General features: G+C 35.0%; 2 protein-coding genes across 2 annotated transcripts in view; one reads left to right on the forward strand and one right to left on the reverse strand.

Moving 5' to 3' along the window:
- Nucleotides 1–352: 352 nt before the first annotated feature.
- LOC117118615 lies at nt 353–9,137 on the reverse strand. The gene is made up of 3 exons (XM_033263253.1): nt 7,609–9,137; nt 3,302–6,544; nt 353–2,039 (listed from the first exon to the last, which is right to left on the reverse strand). Exon 1 carries the CDS (start codon nt 9,123–9,125, stop codon nt 7,950–7,952), a length of 1,176 nt encoding a protein of 391 aa, XP_033119144.1. The 5' UTR covers nt 9,126–9,137; the 3' UTR covers nt 353–2,039; nt 3,302–6,544; nt 7,609–7,949.
- LOC117118614 (sodium- and chloride-dependent neutral and basic amino acid transporter B(0+)-like) overlaps nt 6,950–17,314 on the forward strand; it is a 29,229-nt gene continuing 18,864 nt past the window's right edge. Inside the window, exon 1 of the mRNA XM_033263252.1 lies at nt 6,950–7,133. Coding sequence (XP_033119143.1) covers nt 7,122–7,133 — 12 coding nt within the window. The 5' untranslated portion in view covers nt 6,950–7,121. The remainder of the gene's footprint in view (nt 7,134–17,314) is intronic.

Genomic DNA, 17,314 nt, shown 5'->3' on the forward strand with positions numbered 1-17,314 from the left:
CTATGATCATGGCTATAAAAACAAGTATAATATAAATATAATTATTGTATAATATATTATCATAATGTGTGTGTCTGTACATAGTATGTATGTAAATATGTATTCAAGTATGCCTGTATAAATTTAGATACTATAAATATATATCTCCATTTCAAATCGGAAGTAGCTGCTGATTGCACCAACTGGTCTCAAATCACAGAATACTGTATATCCACTATCAATTAATTAAACAGACTTCTATTGGTCTAACCATAAAGTGGAGGAATCAACAGACTTTAAATGATGCTGATGGTAATGATGAATCATAACGATAAAATGACAAAAAAATCCATTTTGTACTGTAGACCTTGAATTAACATTTATTACCTTTGTAGTCACAATTATATAATATTATAATAACATATTTATACAAATGAATGTCAAATGCAGAAACTACAAAGTTAACATAAGGAAGTTTTATACTAATAGTAAATTTGAAACCCCCACAGAACTAATTTCTATGATACCATTGGTCTTGGAATGATATAAAATTTACTGAAGTCGACTGTTAATAAATAAAATATATATTTCTTGCACTAGAAATTATAAAAAAAAACAGCTACATTTAATAACTTAAGTTTAGTCTGCAACTCATTTTTTAACCTTAGTGATTCTTACAGTAAAATTAAGCATCAAGAACATCGAGGATTTAATTTGATACAGAGATGCGTTACTAATATATAGAGGTAACTTGACAAAGCCTTTATGATGATAAGCTGAATATTGCACTGAAGAAACATTGTACAGTAATAGGAGTTTATACATAATCTATATTAGTACAGTAAAACCAAGGTTCCAGTTTTTTTTTTGTTCAAATGCACATTACTAAAGATAAAATTATTAAGCAAAACCTGGAAAACTGCTTCATTGAATTGCTACTACTATACTAAATATCATTTACACCATAATATTATTAATAATCATTTACAACATAATATTATTAATAACAAAACAATAATATTAATAAAATATATGAATACAAATAATTAAAAAATGTAGATTACAAAAGATCTGTTCACAGAACAAGATTTAAAGCATGGATAACAAATCTGACTATGGATTGGTGGGGAAACATAATATGCATTATAATACAATATAATTACAATATATTTTGTACTAATATACATATAATTTAGCATAAAATATGAACAATACTAAAAAAAATAATGTAAAACATTGGTTGGTCATTTAAAATGATTAAAAAAACAGACATACTGTAAATTCCAGAAGCTTTCATTACCATACAGTGCATTCATCAGGTGATATGCAGTATGAAGCTTCTGGAAGAAATATGTTACTAGTCTTGAGTGATGTTCTTTTATTTAAAATTTCAAAGTACTGTACTACTCTATATGCGTATGTTTTTGTATTATATTAACATATTTCACACTTGAGCAATCAGCATTTTACTACTGTACATACAATATCATTAAAATCCCACCTTGTCTTAAGGAATATGAAACCAAAACGTTGTTTGTGACGATATTTTTCTTTTTAACACACCTAAATGAACACATATTTATTAGTGTAGAAATTCAGTTAACTTAAACACCAAGCTATTCAACTCCATAAACATAGTACTACTAATGGCTTTCCCCTTATTTTAAAACATATTAATCCATGATCAGAGATATATTGTAAAATACTTAAATAAAATACTGACACTTTATAATTAATTGCATAGATTTCATAATTACAGTAACATCATGAAATAGTGGGGTAGTAAATATTTGTTAGCCTGTAGAGTGCTGCATGTCATTTTACTATAATTAAAGTAGTTAATTCTATGAGGGGCCAACAGAACATTTTTCTAAAGCATTTTTAAAGAATTGCACAGTATGTAATAATGTATACTTCATTCTCTTTGCACAGCAATTACAGTAAATTAAACACTAGAACATAGAAAGTATTTAATGCAAGGTTTGTATTTTAAATGCCAGGTTTAGGTCAAACAAAAATTCCATCTCACAATACAAAGCTTGGTTTCAAAACATCTAAAGCTGAAAGAAAAAATAAATATGTATCATTATACAGGAGTAAAAAGATTGTTGCATAATTATGACATTTATTTAATCAGTTTATCATTAATTTATTTAGTCATCCATTTTTATATTTATTTAACCAAACAGGTTCAAAGTAACAGTAAAAATCGATTGTGAAATGTAGTGTAAAATGTTTGTTGGATTTTTTCCATGCTCAATATTTTTTAAATTATACATACTGTATGTAGGATCATGAATTGTGGAAAAGACAGGACAGTTCTTTGTGTGAGTGTATTCACCTACTGTAGAATAATTGAAAATACAAAAAGTTCTATTAGGCATAAAAAGCTTGGATTTAATTCCAATTTGACTGCTTGCATACAATATACATAATGTTTTTTTATTTATTAATTTTTTTTTTCTGTAGAGAAGAAATAGATTTTAATTATGTTTTTGTAAAATTACAATGCAAATTATCGCATTGTTTTACATGGTCCCTTTTATTATATCCGAAGTAAAATCTCATAACAAAAAAAATTTGACCAATGTTTCTCTAAAGTGATACTTACACGTGGCTAGAATCATAATACATGACAAAGTTTTATGTGAGAAATGGACAAAATGTGACCAGTAATAAAATTACCAAAATAATTAAATTTAACTTAAAATATCATCTTTGAAATTATGAAATAGGAAACCAAAAAAAAAAAAGAATGAAAACCATGTTTTTTTGTAGATGTGTGACCACATTTACAGTAATATTACCTCATTGACATGAGGGATGCAATCTTTCCAAGTAAAAAAACAACCTAAATTAACAAAAATATAATAGAAATTTCATTGTTTTTTTCATGGGACAGCCATATTATATATTGGTCAGAAATTGGTTTTCAATAATATTTTTCCACTGATAAAAAGAAACAAGATTATTGTATATAGCAAATTCATCAATAGCAGGATATCTGGGTATAATATTTTGAAACGCGAGGGAGACACATGGTTTTTAAAATTTAAATAATTAATGTAGGAATAGTTAACTGTTTCATTGGCTTGATATTTTTCAAGATAGTTGAACCGCAGCATCATATAGGGTACAGTAAGCCTTAATTAGTTTACCCGAAGAGAAAAAAAAAATCGTATTTAGTATATGCATGGAGGTACTGTATCCATGGTGTATGTGCAGTATGAGGAATGAACAAAATATAAAGTATTGCATGAATACCCTCAGAAATGATTTTGGATGTTTTATAAAACTGTTACTACTTTGGCGTATTACTTACTTTCAGCAGTCTTTTCATAAGGTGATTGGTTGTCGATATCAGGTTGATCAAGTCTCGGGATCCTCAATGTTTTTCGGTTAATACGGTAGCTTGTTCTAAACAATTTTCAGTAAAAACATCCTCGTTGGCAACTTTCACCCAAAATTCTTTTGTTTTTAATCTGCACTGTGATCTTCTGCCATGAGTAGAATGAGTACAGTAGGTAAGAGTCCATCTCAAAAGATATTAATTATTAAGTCTGATGTATGGAATTCTCAAAACAAGTCCACACCAAAAGGGGGGCCGAAATTTGGGCCGATCGAGACAACAATGACCTAATTTTTGTGTTCTAGACGCCCGAAAATACGGTAACATTTTAGGCGTTGTGGGCTATCATTTTTTTCCTTTTCTTTCTTTTTTTCTTTTTTTTTTTCTTTTTTTACCTCCCAAAGGGGGGGGGGGGCTAAATCCGCCCCTGAACATCGATATTCTTTTAACACAACAGCGTTTCAAGACAGCGTTGATTGAAGATCTTTATGCGCTTTGTCTGTATTTGAGGTGTATTCTAAACCTCTAACTTATGTAATGTCAGTACAGCTCTGTAGATGCGAATCTTGTAAAGGTTTGTATGTTGTGACTGTTTCATAAATTTCTTTAAGAAAAAAATCAAAAAACAACAAATTATATTTAAATACGAATATTCCTTTAAAATACTCTCTCACTTGGCCTTCCTACTGTACTAATGCTATCTGGCGGCGGTTCGTTCGTCAACGATATACTACGGGTAAGTCATAAAAAAGTATCATGAATTTAGTTTGTGAATGCAATATACATACTATAATATAATTAATTATAATTTACAATACAGTATAATACTAATTTTAAAATAGTATATTTTATTTATTTTTTTTTATTTTTAATAAAATAACATACAGTAGGCATGGCCTATATGGCGAGTTGGATAAACGAACAGTTAAGGGTGGAAACCTCCACGTACAGTTATAATATCGGATTGGTTAGAATGGCACGTACGCCTAGGTTCTGGTTGTGAAACAGTTCTTCACGGATAAGGACTATAAACCGTAGATCCAGTGTAATTACTTTCGAGACGAGTAGGGGGCTTACCCTGGCATACTGGTCCATTTAGCCCCTACTGAAGAGTGTCCCGGTTTACCGGGTAGCTCAGACACGTAGAGACCCTTAAGGGAGAAGCAAGTTACATATGGTAAAGAGCCGTCCACACATTGAGTGCTTTGAGACCATTTCGGTGTGAAGCGCTTTACAGTATATAAGTATTTACTGTACTATACTGTACATATACTAAAATGTTCAAATCAATCATCGTAGAAGCCTCAAAGCCTTAAAATAAGTTGGCTATTTTGTCACTTTTACTGGGTCATTTTGTAACAAAAATGAGCAAATTGGTGGCGAAGTACTTGAAGCTACAGTAACAAATCACCTCAGCCCCAAAAGACAGGACCCTACCTTGCCAATATACCAGGATTAGCAGGCTGGAGCCGTAGAGACCAGCCCAGACTGTAACCTTTTACTGTTCAATCAAGTTGAATAGGGCCGGGCACCTACATATTTATAACTCTATTCCTCAATCCTACTACTTATGCAGACTGGGGCTAGGCCTAACTTGAGCCTCCTCAGGCCTGTCCCAATGTAGGCCTAAGCTAGGTAGGCTGGATAGAGCCTGATAAAGCACCCTTCTTGTTGACTGTGTTGTTAAAGATTTTTGGAGAAAACATTCTAGGCCTACCTGTATACTGTAGTTTTATATATTTTCTTAATTTTGAAATACACAAAAGCTAGGCCCAGGTCTTGTCCCTACACAAAAGTAAATCTTCCATGTGTTGGGGTTTTTAAAATACATTAAAAAAAAACAGTATATATTTATAAACTTGTTAACACTATATTTTAATTTATACAAATATTTTATTTAATTAATAATAAGATTTGTTTCAAACAATAGAAATCCATTATTGGAGTAGTGGGTGACGCCCTCTCGGTATGCCTATCCGTTAGTACTAGAGAAAAGGTTAGTGAAGTGGTTAGTTGCTAACGGAGATCATTAATGACCAATGACGAAAGTTAACAGATAGTCAATTGCATTACTTCTCACAAGTTAACAATTACTTATGTACTAATTGCAGAATCGGGTGCTTTGGTTGGCTTATGTGATCTACACAACATGTCTAGAAAATGGCATTAACTTGAAGGTAGAGTGAATTACTCGATCATTAAATGAGAAGCTGAGCTGCTGATAGCTTTAGTCGCATTGTTCATTATGATGATTGGGCAATCCTTTATCGTAGGTAGATGTGATCCTTTGTTTCATCTAAACCAATTCCTCCATGGTTTCATGAACGTTCTTCTGAATTTCATACGATTGCTCTACGATTGTCCTGTGCGTAACATGTGGATATTAAGTTTTTTTTTTCAAATCGAAATATTAATGAATGAGGTTGCAGAAATGTGATAATTCTAGTGTTAATTTTTGATTTTCCGTACATGTGATGCGGCTGCAGAGCCTTGATAATACTGGTGACATTATATTTTTTTTTGCTATAAGGCTGCTAAGCCATGAGAATACTTGTTATTTTCTTTGAGATGAGGCTGCACAGCCATGAGAATACATGTTATATTATTTTATTTGAGACAAGGCTACCATAACCAATACTGGTGAATGTACTTTTGTAAGATGAGACGTCAGCGCCATGATAATACTAGTGAGGGTACTGTATGCATGAAGTTGAGTAAATATGGATAATAAAGATTGTTTGCATAAACCTATAGACATTTATTACGAGATGTTTTATTTTTGTTTAAAAAATTGTGTTTGTACTCAGATACACGGTGATTTATACATGGTGATTAGCGGTACGTATCTTTTCCCAGGTTGTTTGGCAGATACGGACAAGTTCAGTTTACAGATCCTGTTAAGAAGGAACTGTGTTCTAGACTACCGGAGGTGCTTATGAGGGATCGGACACTTATTATTGCTACTACTAACATTTTGATGTACAAGATATATTATTTGAGTATATTGTCTTATTTATAACGATATTATCACCGCATTGGACTGACGTGACCTGTCTGATCTAGCTCTTACAATGAGTTGCGGAATTCAATTGTCCAATGAATAATTTATTCAAGAGACATAGACATAGGATCCCTGAATAGAAATATGCAGGATATAAAATTAAAATATACCAACGCCATATTACTTCTTTCTGTATACATATTTCCACACTAGATCTGTAAAGAAAGGAAACAGTATTATAATGGTCCGCAATATCATCCATCTGTAGAGACTGAATGGTGGAAGAGCAACTCATTTAGTTTGCATTGTCACTGAATTAAAAGTAGGCGCCATGCTTAACAATAGATTCGCCTCCAAAAAAAAAAAGAGTCAAATAAATTATTTGGTGGTGAGCCAAAAACAGCTTGGACTAGGCCTATTACAAAATGACAGTTCAAAATACTATGGCAGTATTGTGAACAATAGCTACTTAGGCCTACCCAAATGTATAATAAATTCAGTTCAATCGTATCCAGCTAAACCACACAAACATGAAAATTAGCATAACAGTGCATTGCATGCCCAATGCTAAAAAATAATGTCATTGATTCTTGTGGTATATGAGAGGCTTCAGGTGATTCACAGTTAGATCGCTTAAAACCCAATCCAATTTTAGTCCCAGTTTAACAGTTGAATCAGCAGGATTTAAACACGTCAAACTGAGACAGATTTTGTTCCTTAATTTAGAAATTGTGTCTATTGGTAGAGTATAGTTGGATTCTTAAGAAGAAGCTTATAACAAGAGGCACAAACATGGCCCATAAGGTGAGTTTAATTGCTTTTAATCGTTGACTACATTGACAGAAATTGTCGATCTCATCTAAAACTATCATGATAAAATCATCGTAATAAAACGAGCACTAATAATCAATAAATATGTCTAATAATTAAAACATATTTACTTTTGAAGTCATAGGTCTAATGGTTTTTAAAATGTTTACATTTGTAATGATTGGAGGGTTTGATGGAGTGTTTCTATACAAACGCCAGCGTCCGTAGAATTAGAAAACACTGAGGTAGAAACTGATAGCCTTTTGTGGCCTTCTTTTGGCCTGACTAACAATGGCTACTCCTCAGAAAGATGGTAATCGAGATGGTGTTTTATGTTAAGTGACTTAAGCCTTTATCTAGCTATAATTGACTGATTCACGTCGAACTTTTAACTAGTTAAGTGGATGTATATCTAGATAAAAGTTCGACGTGAACCAGGCTATGCACCTATCATATATCCCCTACTTACTTAGGAAGATATTAGTTCTGACACCACCTCTGGTTGTCGTAAAGCTGATCTTAAATTCTTACATTCGATTGATATATTTGGAAGACTTTGGATGCCAGTATAGAATCCATTAAAGAGTCCCTTGATTAAATATTGTTCTGGCTTGTTGTCTGGATAGTCTTTTAGCAACATTTGAAGTTCATTTATGTATATTGGTGTTTTGATAGATAAGTCATAGTTTGAAGTGCTTCCTGTTTGCCCCTTGACGAAGAGGCTGATTGTAGTTTTTTGAAACGGGGCAGACTGGTTTTGAATGATCGCCCTTGCAATCAAGACACACATGTATGTTGTGACACCTAGGTTTAGCGCAGCCTCGTATTCCGTTGTAATTGTTGCAAATTTCCCCGCCCTTCGGCCGTATCGTTTGCACCGTTGTTAACATTTGGGACAACAGTTCTCACGCTTTTACCATCGTTCTGGGTGGGACAGAACGCAGTAAGGTGCAACGTACTATAGCAAAACTGGCATGTGTTTGGGCGGCTATTAGCGAAAACATTGCAGAACAAAGTATTGTTCCGTATTGACCAATCGACTAAAATATCATTGTAGCGCAAATGAGCTGCGGCCGTCAGACTAAACTGTTTATGGTACTCATAAAAACCTTTCCCTGGGTATCTTGTCGCCATGTCAACGATGTCTCTTTCATATTTATCGAGTTCTTCTCTTCGTTGTGGATAGACATTACCAAGTATATTTTTGTAAATGCCAAAGGCATTAATAAATTCTCCAATTTTTAGCAATCTATTTAGTCTTATATCTTTACTGCTGTCTTTCCCATCACTCGAAGGGCCATTACAGTATGGAATAAATAACGATGCAAGAACATCCCTACCTGTTATTATCTGGTTGCGGATTGTTGGAGAGATAGTCTCGACCATTGGTAGGGATTCTGCGGCATATTCGAATCTTGTTCGTTTATATGTTCCGATGTTTGCGTTGGTAGTCCTACCAGAAGAAGATGTAGATGGATTCTTGTGTGCGTGAAGCGCTTTTTCGATATTGAAGGTTTCGTGCATTTGTGAGTTTTCCACGTTTGTATCCGTATTTGAAGGCCCATTTTCGGGATATTCATTTTGAATATTCCTAGATTCAGTTGGCGTATTGGTCAAATTGTTTACCTTTTGAGTAAGGGTGGACACATTCTTTTGCAAAGCTCGAACGGTCGATGACAATTTGGATACTAATCCAATTAGTACCCGATTATTACTACCGGCGTTTAAATCCCGCTGATCCCCTATTTCTCCGGTTTCATTGGTGAAGGGGATATCAGGTACAGGTAGTGTTTCGCTGTCTTGAGTTTGTCTTATTGACTGTGGCAGGAGGTTAAGCAATGTTGCCTTTTTTGCCGTCGATGGAAATGACACTCCTCGTTTGGTGAGTTCGCCTTTCAAAGATGCAACTGTGTAGCTTCGTGTGTCTGCATCATACGGAGCAGAACGATTGTTTGCTGCGTTTACACTTTTCTTTGCTGGTGCCATATTGAAATAACCGTAAGTAGTAAAAGGAAAGTTATCCTAAACAGATCAAATAGGTTTTCGACAAGTAAAGTAAAAATATGTCCAATGCTAGCAAGTGCTAAAACATCAATGGTGACGCCATTAATAACACCATTACATGCTTTGGCGGTTTTGATACTTTCGTTTGCTAATAACGCAAGATATGCATTGCTGTTCTTTTTAGTATGTTAATCAAACTTCCGGGTTAATCTAAGCATGGAGAAATTATATTACATGTAATATATTTTCTCTAAGCTAAGAAAAATTATATAGTAATAAGGATGGAATGTAAGTGAACGTGACATGCTTGTCATGTTGATTTTATATGTTGTTTTATTTCAAAATAAAGTGGAATGAAAATGGTGGTTCTTTATTCACGGGTGTGCATATGATTCGTGTTTGTTTGTTCGTTCACTCGTCTAAAAATTAACACAATTATACTGCATGGCGAACGAAATACAAAAAAAACCGGTATTCAATCCAGTATAATTGTAAACTTATCGTCTTTACAAATTAAATATATTATTAATTAATTCTAATAAAACTGAGTTAAGGCTATTTTACAAGCATTATAATCATATTTACTGGGTTTTATGATTCAATTAAAGGAATTTTCAACATTCTCTCTCTAGAATTGTTATACTGAAATACATGCAGCATGCAGGCCTAATATGTACAGTATAAGTTTCGCATTATGTTTGTTATCAAATGTCTGTCTCCTCTTTAAAGAAATATATATGAATGACGTTGGCACCAGTATATCCTATTGCACCAATTGTTATGCCTATGATGTTTATTAGGAATCTCATTGTTTTTTGGGTTTTTTTAAATAAAAATTCCGCTCCTTTAGATTTTTTCTCCTTTTTATATATTTTTTTCCGGCTTCAAATTGATAAATGTTAATTTTCTTCTCAAGATTTTTGTTTGTCAATTGTTGTATGCCCATACATAGTCATGATGTGGCTATATGGTCATGATGTGATGTCATCATGAACATATTTAGGCATGTCACATGTTACTGTCAAATAAAATTTGATAATCTGCACAGGGCTTAATGCTCTTTATCTAGATTTTTTAACCTGATGTAATATTAAATTATTATACAGCATAACATATGCCTAGGCGTTAATAATATACGGGAACATTGTAGTTAGTCTGTCTCTTATACACATCTTCTGTGATTTGTTCTGCATATTATTATTTGGCCTGTTCCTGGAATTTGGTACTTTCAGTAGATGTCGACGGTTTCTACGGTATTCATAGCCATCCTCTGACGTTTTCACAAAATAAGATCTAGGTTCTTTGGCTAATTTAACTACTACCGCTGACCTGTCATAACCTTTCTTTGTCTGCATACGAACCGTGTCACCAGGTGATAGTGTTGGAAGTCGTTTACTTGATTTATCCACACAATTTTTCTGTGACTGCCTCAACTCTCTAAGACGACGTTGAACCAATATAGGATCTAGCACTTTAGGCCTGTCTCTTATACACATCTACTGTATTTAATATGTTGCCTAATGTATATAAATTTGTTTATACTTATATAGGCCGACAGGCCCATTAAACAAAATGCTATTTCATTCGTTTACACACCCTGAGAGAAGCCAATATAAAAGTAGTTTCACCTTGCACTGTGTGGTACTGTTGCGGAACTGGTACCAACAATTGGGGATTAAATAATTTTATTCTATTATTCAGAAAGAATATTGATCAGTCGTTCGATCGGCTTCTTGAGAAAGGGAATTGATTTGAAGCATTCACGCGTTAAAAGTACTATTCTCCGTCATGCACCACGTTATCAGTGCGGTGTACAATTTCACGTAAAAACCGCCTTTTCGATACACAGTGAGAAAGGGCTGTTTATACAAATGGTATCTTGGCCCTGATGTTTTTTGTTCCGCTTCGCTAACTCAGGAGTATTGCGGTAGAATATCAAGTTAATGTAATAAGATCTCCTAGTATGCATTGCTTCTTCAACCACCTTGTTACAGATATAAACGTGTCTAACTTATTTCTTGATCAAAACTGTTTTTATTCATAACAGTTTTTTTCTTAACAGTATTTGTAAGTATCCGTTATAGTTGTATATAAGTTCTAAGTGATATGAATATCAGCAAAAGGAAAACTTTAGTCTGTCTTATTGGACATTCGTTTATTGCCAGATTGGAACACTATGTCAACACTTCGTCATTTTTCGATAATTCGTTTAAGTAGGGACGATTTCAATTGTTCGTTCCGGACAAAAGGTGGTTTAAATTTTCCAAAAACTTCCAAAATTGTTATACAAATTCGAGCAAGTACCGGACATTTGTGTGATACAGCTTGGGGAGAACGATATAGGAAATATCCGACCGGAAAAAATTGTTCGCTTTCTCTTTTGTCCGTGGCAAAGTACTTTGAAGGGGTTGGGGTACTGCGCGTTATTATTTGTCAACTACTGCGCCGGAACCCTGATTTTGTAAATAAGGCACTATTAAACATGTCTTGTTCAACACATGAGGCAACTTTATTCATTACAATCCCAGCGCCATGTCTTCTGGCTCGAGCGCCCTCTATATATTCTAGTATACATTTACATCCTCCCCTTCATAATTGAAATAGTACGTTTGGGGTTTTTATAAATTATTAATACTTATATTATTTTGACTCTATAGTAGAACTTTTCCTTTCTGTTATTGTGATTATCTTTACATAACTTATAGTCTTGATGATTATATTTATGGAGTATCTCATAGGTATTTAGGCGACTTTAAACATGAATAACTTCAACATAACTAAACAATTCAATAATAACTCAAACTTCAAATATTTCCATTAACTGGTTATCCAACAATCATTAAGCACTTGAACTTACTTCTTTTTGTTGTATCATTTGAATTATTAAATTTGGATTATCAATTACTGTACCATAATTGTGTCAATTGAGTCAGTTATTTCCAAAATGTTACTGATTAAGAGCAATGTCTTTGTATTGTATAATCACTGATTAAGTCTTTTGATTCACAACAGGTCACTGCTTAATAACAGTCTCTGTATCGTCGTGGTGGCACAACTGCTCTACCTCCTCTTGTTCGTGTCTGGACTGTGGTATCTGCTGAATGTGTATGTTGTATTTTTCTTTCTGTGTTACCAAACCTTGTATCTGTTAACTATATTGGTTTTGATGTCTGTGATTTGTTCTGCATATTTGGCCTGTTCCTGGAATTTGGTACTTTCAGTAGATGTCGACGGTTTCTACGGTATTCATAGCCATCCTCTGACGTTTTCACAAAATAAGATCTAGGTTCTTTGGCTAATTTAACTACTACCGCTGACCTGTCATACCCTTTCTTTGTCTGCATACGAACCGTGTCACCAGGTGATAGTGTTGGAAGTCGTTTACTTGATTTATCCACACAATTTTTCTGTGACTGCCTCAACTCTCTAAGACGACGTTGAACCAATATAGGATCTAGCACTTTAGGCTTGAGAAGTGCTTCTGTTGTAGGTATTGCATTTTTGGTGCGACAAGAAAGGTTTCTCTGTGCTTGAGATCCAAGTACTGTATCTCTTGGAATATTTCTCCAATTTAGCAAATTATGATGGAAATATGAACCATCTCTAAATGATTTCTCCAACAGCCTCTTTGCTGACTGTACAGCTTTCTCAGCAAGTCCATTACTGCTATGAAAATATGGGCTGCTTGTTGTATGATTGAATCCCCAATTCCGGGTAAACTCTCTGAACTCTGCTGATCGCCCAAGGTCTGCTTGGTACTGGGTATGGCATTAGAGGTTCTCTTTGTTGATGATTCTTGAGACTTTGACAAGTGCTGCAAATGTCAATCATTTTTTCAATTTGGTTATTCATACCTAACCAAAACAAGACATCTCTTGCCCTACGTTTTGTAGGTTCAACTCCCAAATGTCCTGCATGCGCTTGTCTGGCATATTGCTGTTGTAGTTTTGCGGGCACTACAAGTTTTTGTCCCTTTAGGATAAGTCCGTCATCCACTATCAACTCATCACGAAATGGATAATATGGTCGAATATCCACTTCTATATTTCCTACATGGTTATCCCATCCATTGAGAATGATTCTCCGCAACTTGTTCAGGACTTTATCTTCATCTGTTGCTCTTTTGATTTCTTCCAGTCTAGCACTTGATATTGGAAAAACTGATAACACATTATAGTCAATATCCTCGTCACCTTCATCTTTCATATCTTTAGATGGAAGATATGCTCGAGATAATGTATCTGCAACATATAACTCCTTTCCTCTCTTGTATGTCAGAATGTACTGATATTTCTGTATTCTCAGTAAGAACCGCTGGAGCCTTGCTGGTGCTGCTGATAATGGTTTCTTTACTATTGAGATTAGCGGTTGATGATCCGTTTCAATTGTTATTTTCTTTCCATATATATAGTCATGGAATTTAGTACATCCGAAAACAACTACCAGCAACTCCTTCTCTATTTAAGCGTAGTTTATTTCAGCTTCAGTTAATGCACGAGAAACAAAAAGCCACCGGTTTGCCTTCTTGTAAGCATGCTACTCCAAGTCCACTCTTTAATGCATCACATGACAACGTAACTTCTTTTTCCACATCTAATATTCTAATGTTGTTGCAGTTGTTATGCTGTTCTTTATTTCTTCAAATGCAGTCTGTTGTTGTTTGTACCAATGCCATTCATGATTTTTCCTCAACAAATCATTGAGAGGTTTTGCTTTCCCACTCAAGTTTGGGACAAACTTTGTCAGGTACTTCACCATCCCCAAAAATCTAAGCAGGTCACTTGTATTGGCTGGTGTCTGCATTTCAGTGATTGCCTTCACTTTTGCAGGGTCTGGTTGCAATCCACCATTTGATAGTATGTGTCCTGAGTAAACAACACTTGATCTCTTATACTGCACTTTGTGTAATGCTAGTTTCAGGTTTATCTCTCTAATTCTTTCAAGAACTTTTTAAAGATTTGCATCGTGCAATCCCTCTGTACTACCAGCTACTAGGATATCATCCATGATTACTTCACAAGGTGCTTGTGAAATCAAATGCTCGATAGCTTGTTGATAAACCTCGGGAGCTGAGCTTATTCCCATCGGCATACGCAAATATCTGTACCTGCCAAACGGTGTTCCGAAAGTGGTAAGGTAAGATGATTCATCATCCAACTGGATATGATAAAAAGCACTCTTGGCATCCAATACTGTAAAATATCTTGCCTCAGGCATATTCTGTACAATTTGTTCAATTGTACGCATTGGGTAATGTGGTCGCTTTATCGCAGTGTTTAGGTCTCCAGGATCCAAACATATTCTCAGTTCTCCGGTACTCTTCTTTGTAGTAATAACCATAGCTGAGACCCAATCTGTTGGCTCAGTGACCGGAGCAATTATTTCTTCTGATACCATTTCATCTAACTTTGATCTAAGTTTTTCTTTGATTGCTACTGGTACCGTTCTTACTGGTCTGACTACAGGTTGTATTTCCGGATCAATTGTTATTTTATATTTTACTGGCAATTTGCCAATCTTGTCGTCAATAAGTCATCATATTCTTTCAGGATACCATCAGGCACTTTTTCAGTAGATACTAGTTCAAATACCTCTGTGCTGAATGAAATCAAGTCTAAACGCAGACTATCTTTCAAGCCCATTAACGTCGATACTTCCTTGTCTACAACTTGGAATGCCATATCAAATTTCCTATCTGACTGCTCACAAATTAATGTTGCACTTCCCAAAGATCTAATAGCTTGGCCTCCAAATCCAACAAGCTTAACTTGTTTTGATGAATCAAGGCATTCTTCTTTATTCAGGTATTACAATGTTGTTTTGCTCATCACATTGCACTTAGCACCTGTGTCAACTTTTAATCTTAATTTTTTCTCATCAATCATCATATCAGTGTGGATGTCTTCTTTCCCTTCTGTATGTACCGATTCAATGTAGAATGTTTCTAATTCTTCCTCCACCTTGTCAATTTCATTCACCGATTTTGACCATGGACGATGTACACCAGGAGTCAGACAGACTGATGCAAAATGATTCCACTTATTACATTTATTACATTGTTTCCCATATGCTGGACATGTGTTGCCAACACCTTTATGTTTGTAACCACACTTCTTACACTTTTGATCAGTTTCTTGCTTTTTAGCCATGTACGCATTTGGTTTTCTATTGACTGATTTTTGTGGCCTTGTTTATAATTTCCTTTTTTGAAGTTTGGTTTTCTTGCTACATAATCTATTGTTTCTTCCTTTTCTGGCTTAATTATCTTAGCATCAACCTCAGACAGCTCATGAATTTGACAAATCTGTATTGCCTTGGCCAGTGTTAATTCACTTTCTCTTAACATTATTTTGCGTACATTTTCTTTCCTGATTCCTATTACTAGCCTGTCTCTGAGTAATTGATCTTCTAAATCTCGATACTCACAAAGTTTTACCTTGTTTCTGAGATCTGACAAGAATGTCTGGAACGGCTCTCCCTCTAGTTGTACCCTTGAATTAAATCTGTATCTTTCCAGAATAACGTTTGTGCGAGGATTACACAACTCTCTAAATTTCCGCTTCAAGCATTCTGGGTCGTTTCGTGATTCTGCTGGGAGCTCACCTTGTCCATCAGGGTTTGGTCTCACAGCTAGGTATGAGAATGATCGTTCCCGTTCAATAGCCTCTGATCCTGCTAAATTAAGAAGCACTGCTGCCTTAGTTTGCTTGCTTTTATTATTATATGCTGCTTCAACAAATATATCATATTCTCTCTCGAAGACACGCCAATTTCCGGCTACATTCCCGTCAAACCGCAACGGTGCGGGCTTTCGCAATCCAGCGTCGGTCATCTTGCATGCGACGTTCGGCCTAGATTTGTAATGTTTATTACTCGTCAAATATTTATGTTTATGAACTCAGGTATGTTCCTTTACGTTACCTGGCTCTTCCTCTATCATCGACAGCTGAAGACTACTTCTGACACCATGTAAATAAGGCACTATTAAACATGTCTTGTTCAACACATGAGGCAACTTTATTCATTACAGTCTCGAAGAAAATAAAATTAATGTTTGGCCAGACCATGGGTTTTGGGCAACTTTAAACTTTTTGCAAAAGGATGGCGTTCATATAAACGCACACCACTAACACAAGTTCTGGAGGAGCATTAGGAACGCAATCCTGTGTAACTGCAATATAAGGCCAGTGTTATAACTTATGTTAACAATTTTCCTTTAATAATTTTTGTTGTTTGTAAGTCTAAGTTACATGAATTTTCTCCTTTGTACACAAGGTTAAAATATGCGCTTTATGAAGAGTATTTCATTTAGGTACAAATTTATCACCTTTTCTGCCATGACTCACTGTGATTGATAGGGCACTACGCCTTGCCAGTACTTTTATCTGACAACTTGCATGCAGGGAGGCCCGGGATTATAAATTATGTGGCTAGACGCAGGGTTCCCGGAACGCCGCCCTCAGCGGCGAGTGCGAAGCACAACTCAGACTCAGAAGTGGAACGTGAAATTTGGATATGGTTTTGTAGTCAGATTTGCGAGAAAAACTTCATCTACCCGTATTTCTCGACTGAGACGTCAGTAGGAGCTGTAATTTGTATGACAAGGAGATTAAGCAACCCTTCATTCATATTAAGGGAATTTACGCCCAGAAACTTTGTAGTTATTAATATTTTGGTTATGATAGAAAATATTCATTTTTTGGTGACGTCACACTCACGTTAGTTAGCATGCATACGTCATAAGGTAGATACGTCACCTTTTCCTGGTAAGGCAAACTTTCCCGGCGTGCTTTTTTTATGGATAAACAAACACCACTTCTTTGCACATGGATGCCTTGCCCAAGCCAGGGCTACAAGAGCCGCATTGTTAGACGCATTGTATAATACTTAAATAAGGTACGGTACCCTCTGCAAATGAATTATTCTTAGTTTTTTTTTTTCTTATTTTAATTTATTTCTTCCGAAAGTGTACTTTCTATCACATATAATTCCACTGTCTTAGTTAGCCCTTGTCTTATGCCTCATCGTCCCCCGCTACACAGTATCAGGAGCCCCTCCCCCATACAGTACAGACGTCTGCTAGGTAACAACGTGATTGCACCTTCCTTCCCAGGTGTTCATGTAACATTGACATAATTGTTAGCTAACCAGTTGTGTGTATTTCTTTGTGA

Source organism: Anneissia japonica, unplaced genomic scaffold (assembly GCF_011630105.1).
Source record: "Anneissia japonica isolate Jap-2015-1 unplaced genomic scaffold, ASM1163010v1 scaffold376_len1572418_cov194, whole genome shotgun sequence".
NCBI lineage: Eukaryota > Metazoa > Echinodermata > Crinoidea > Comatulida > Comatulidae > Anneissia > Anneissia japonica.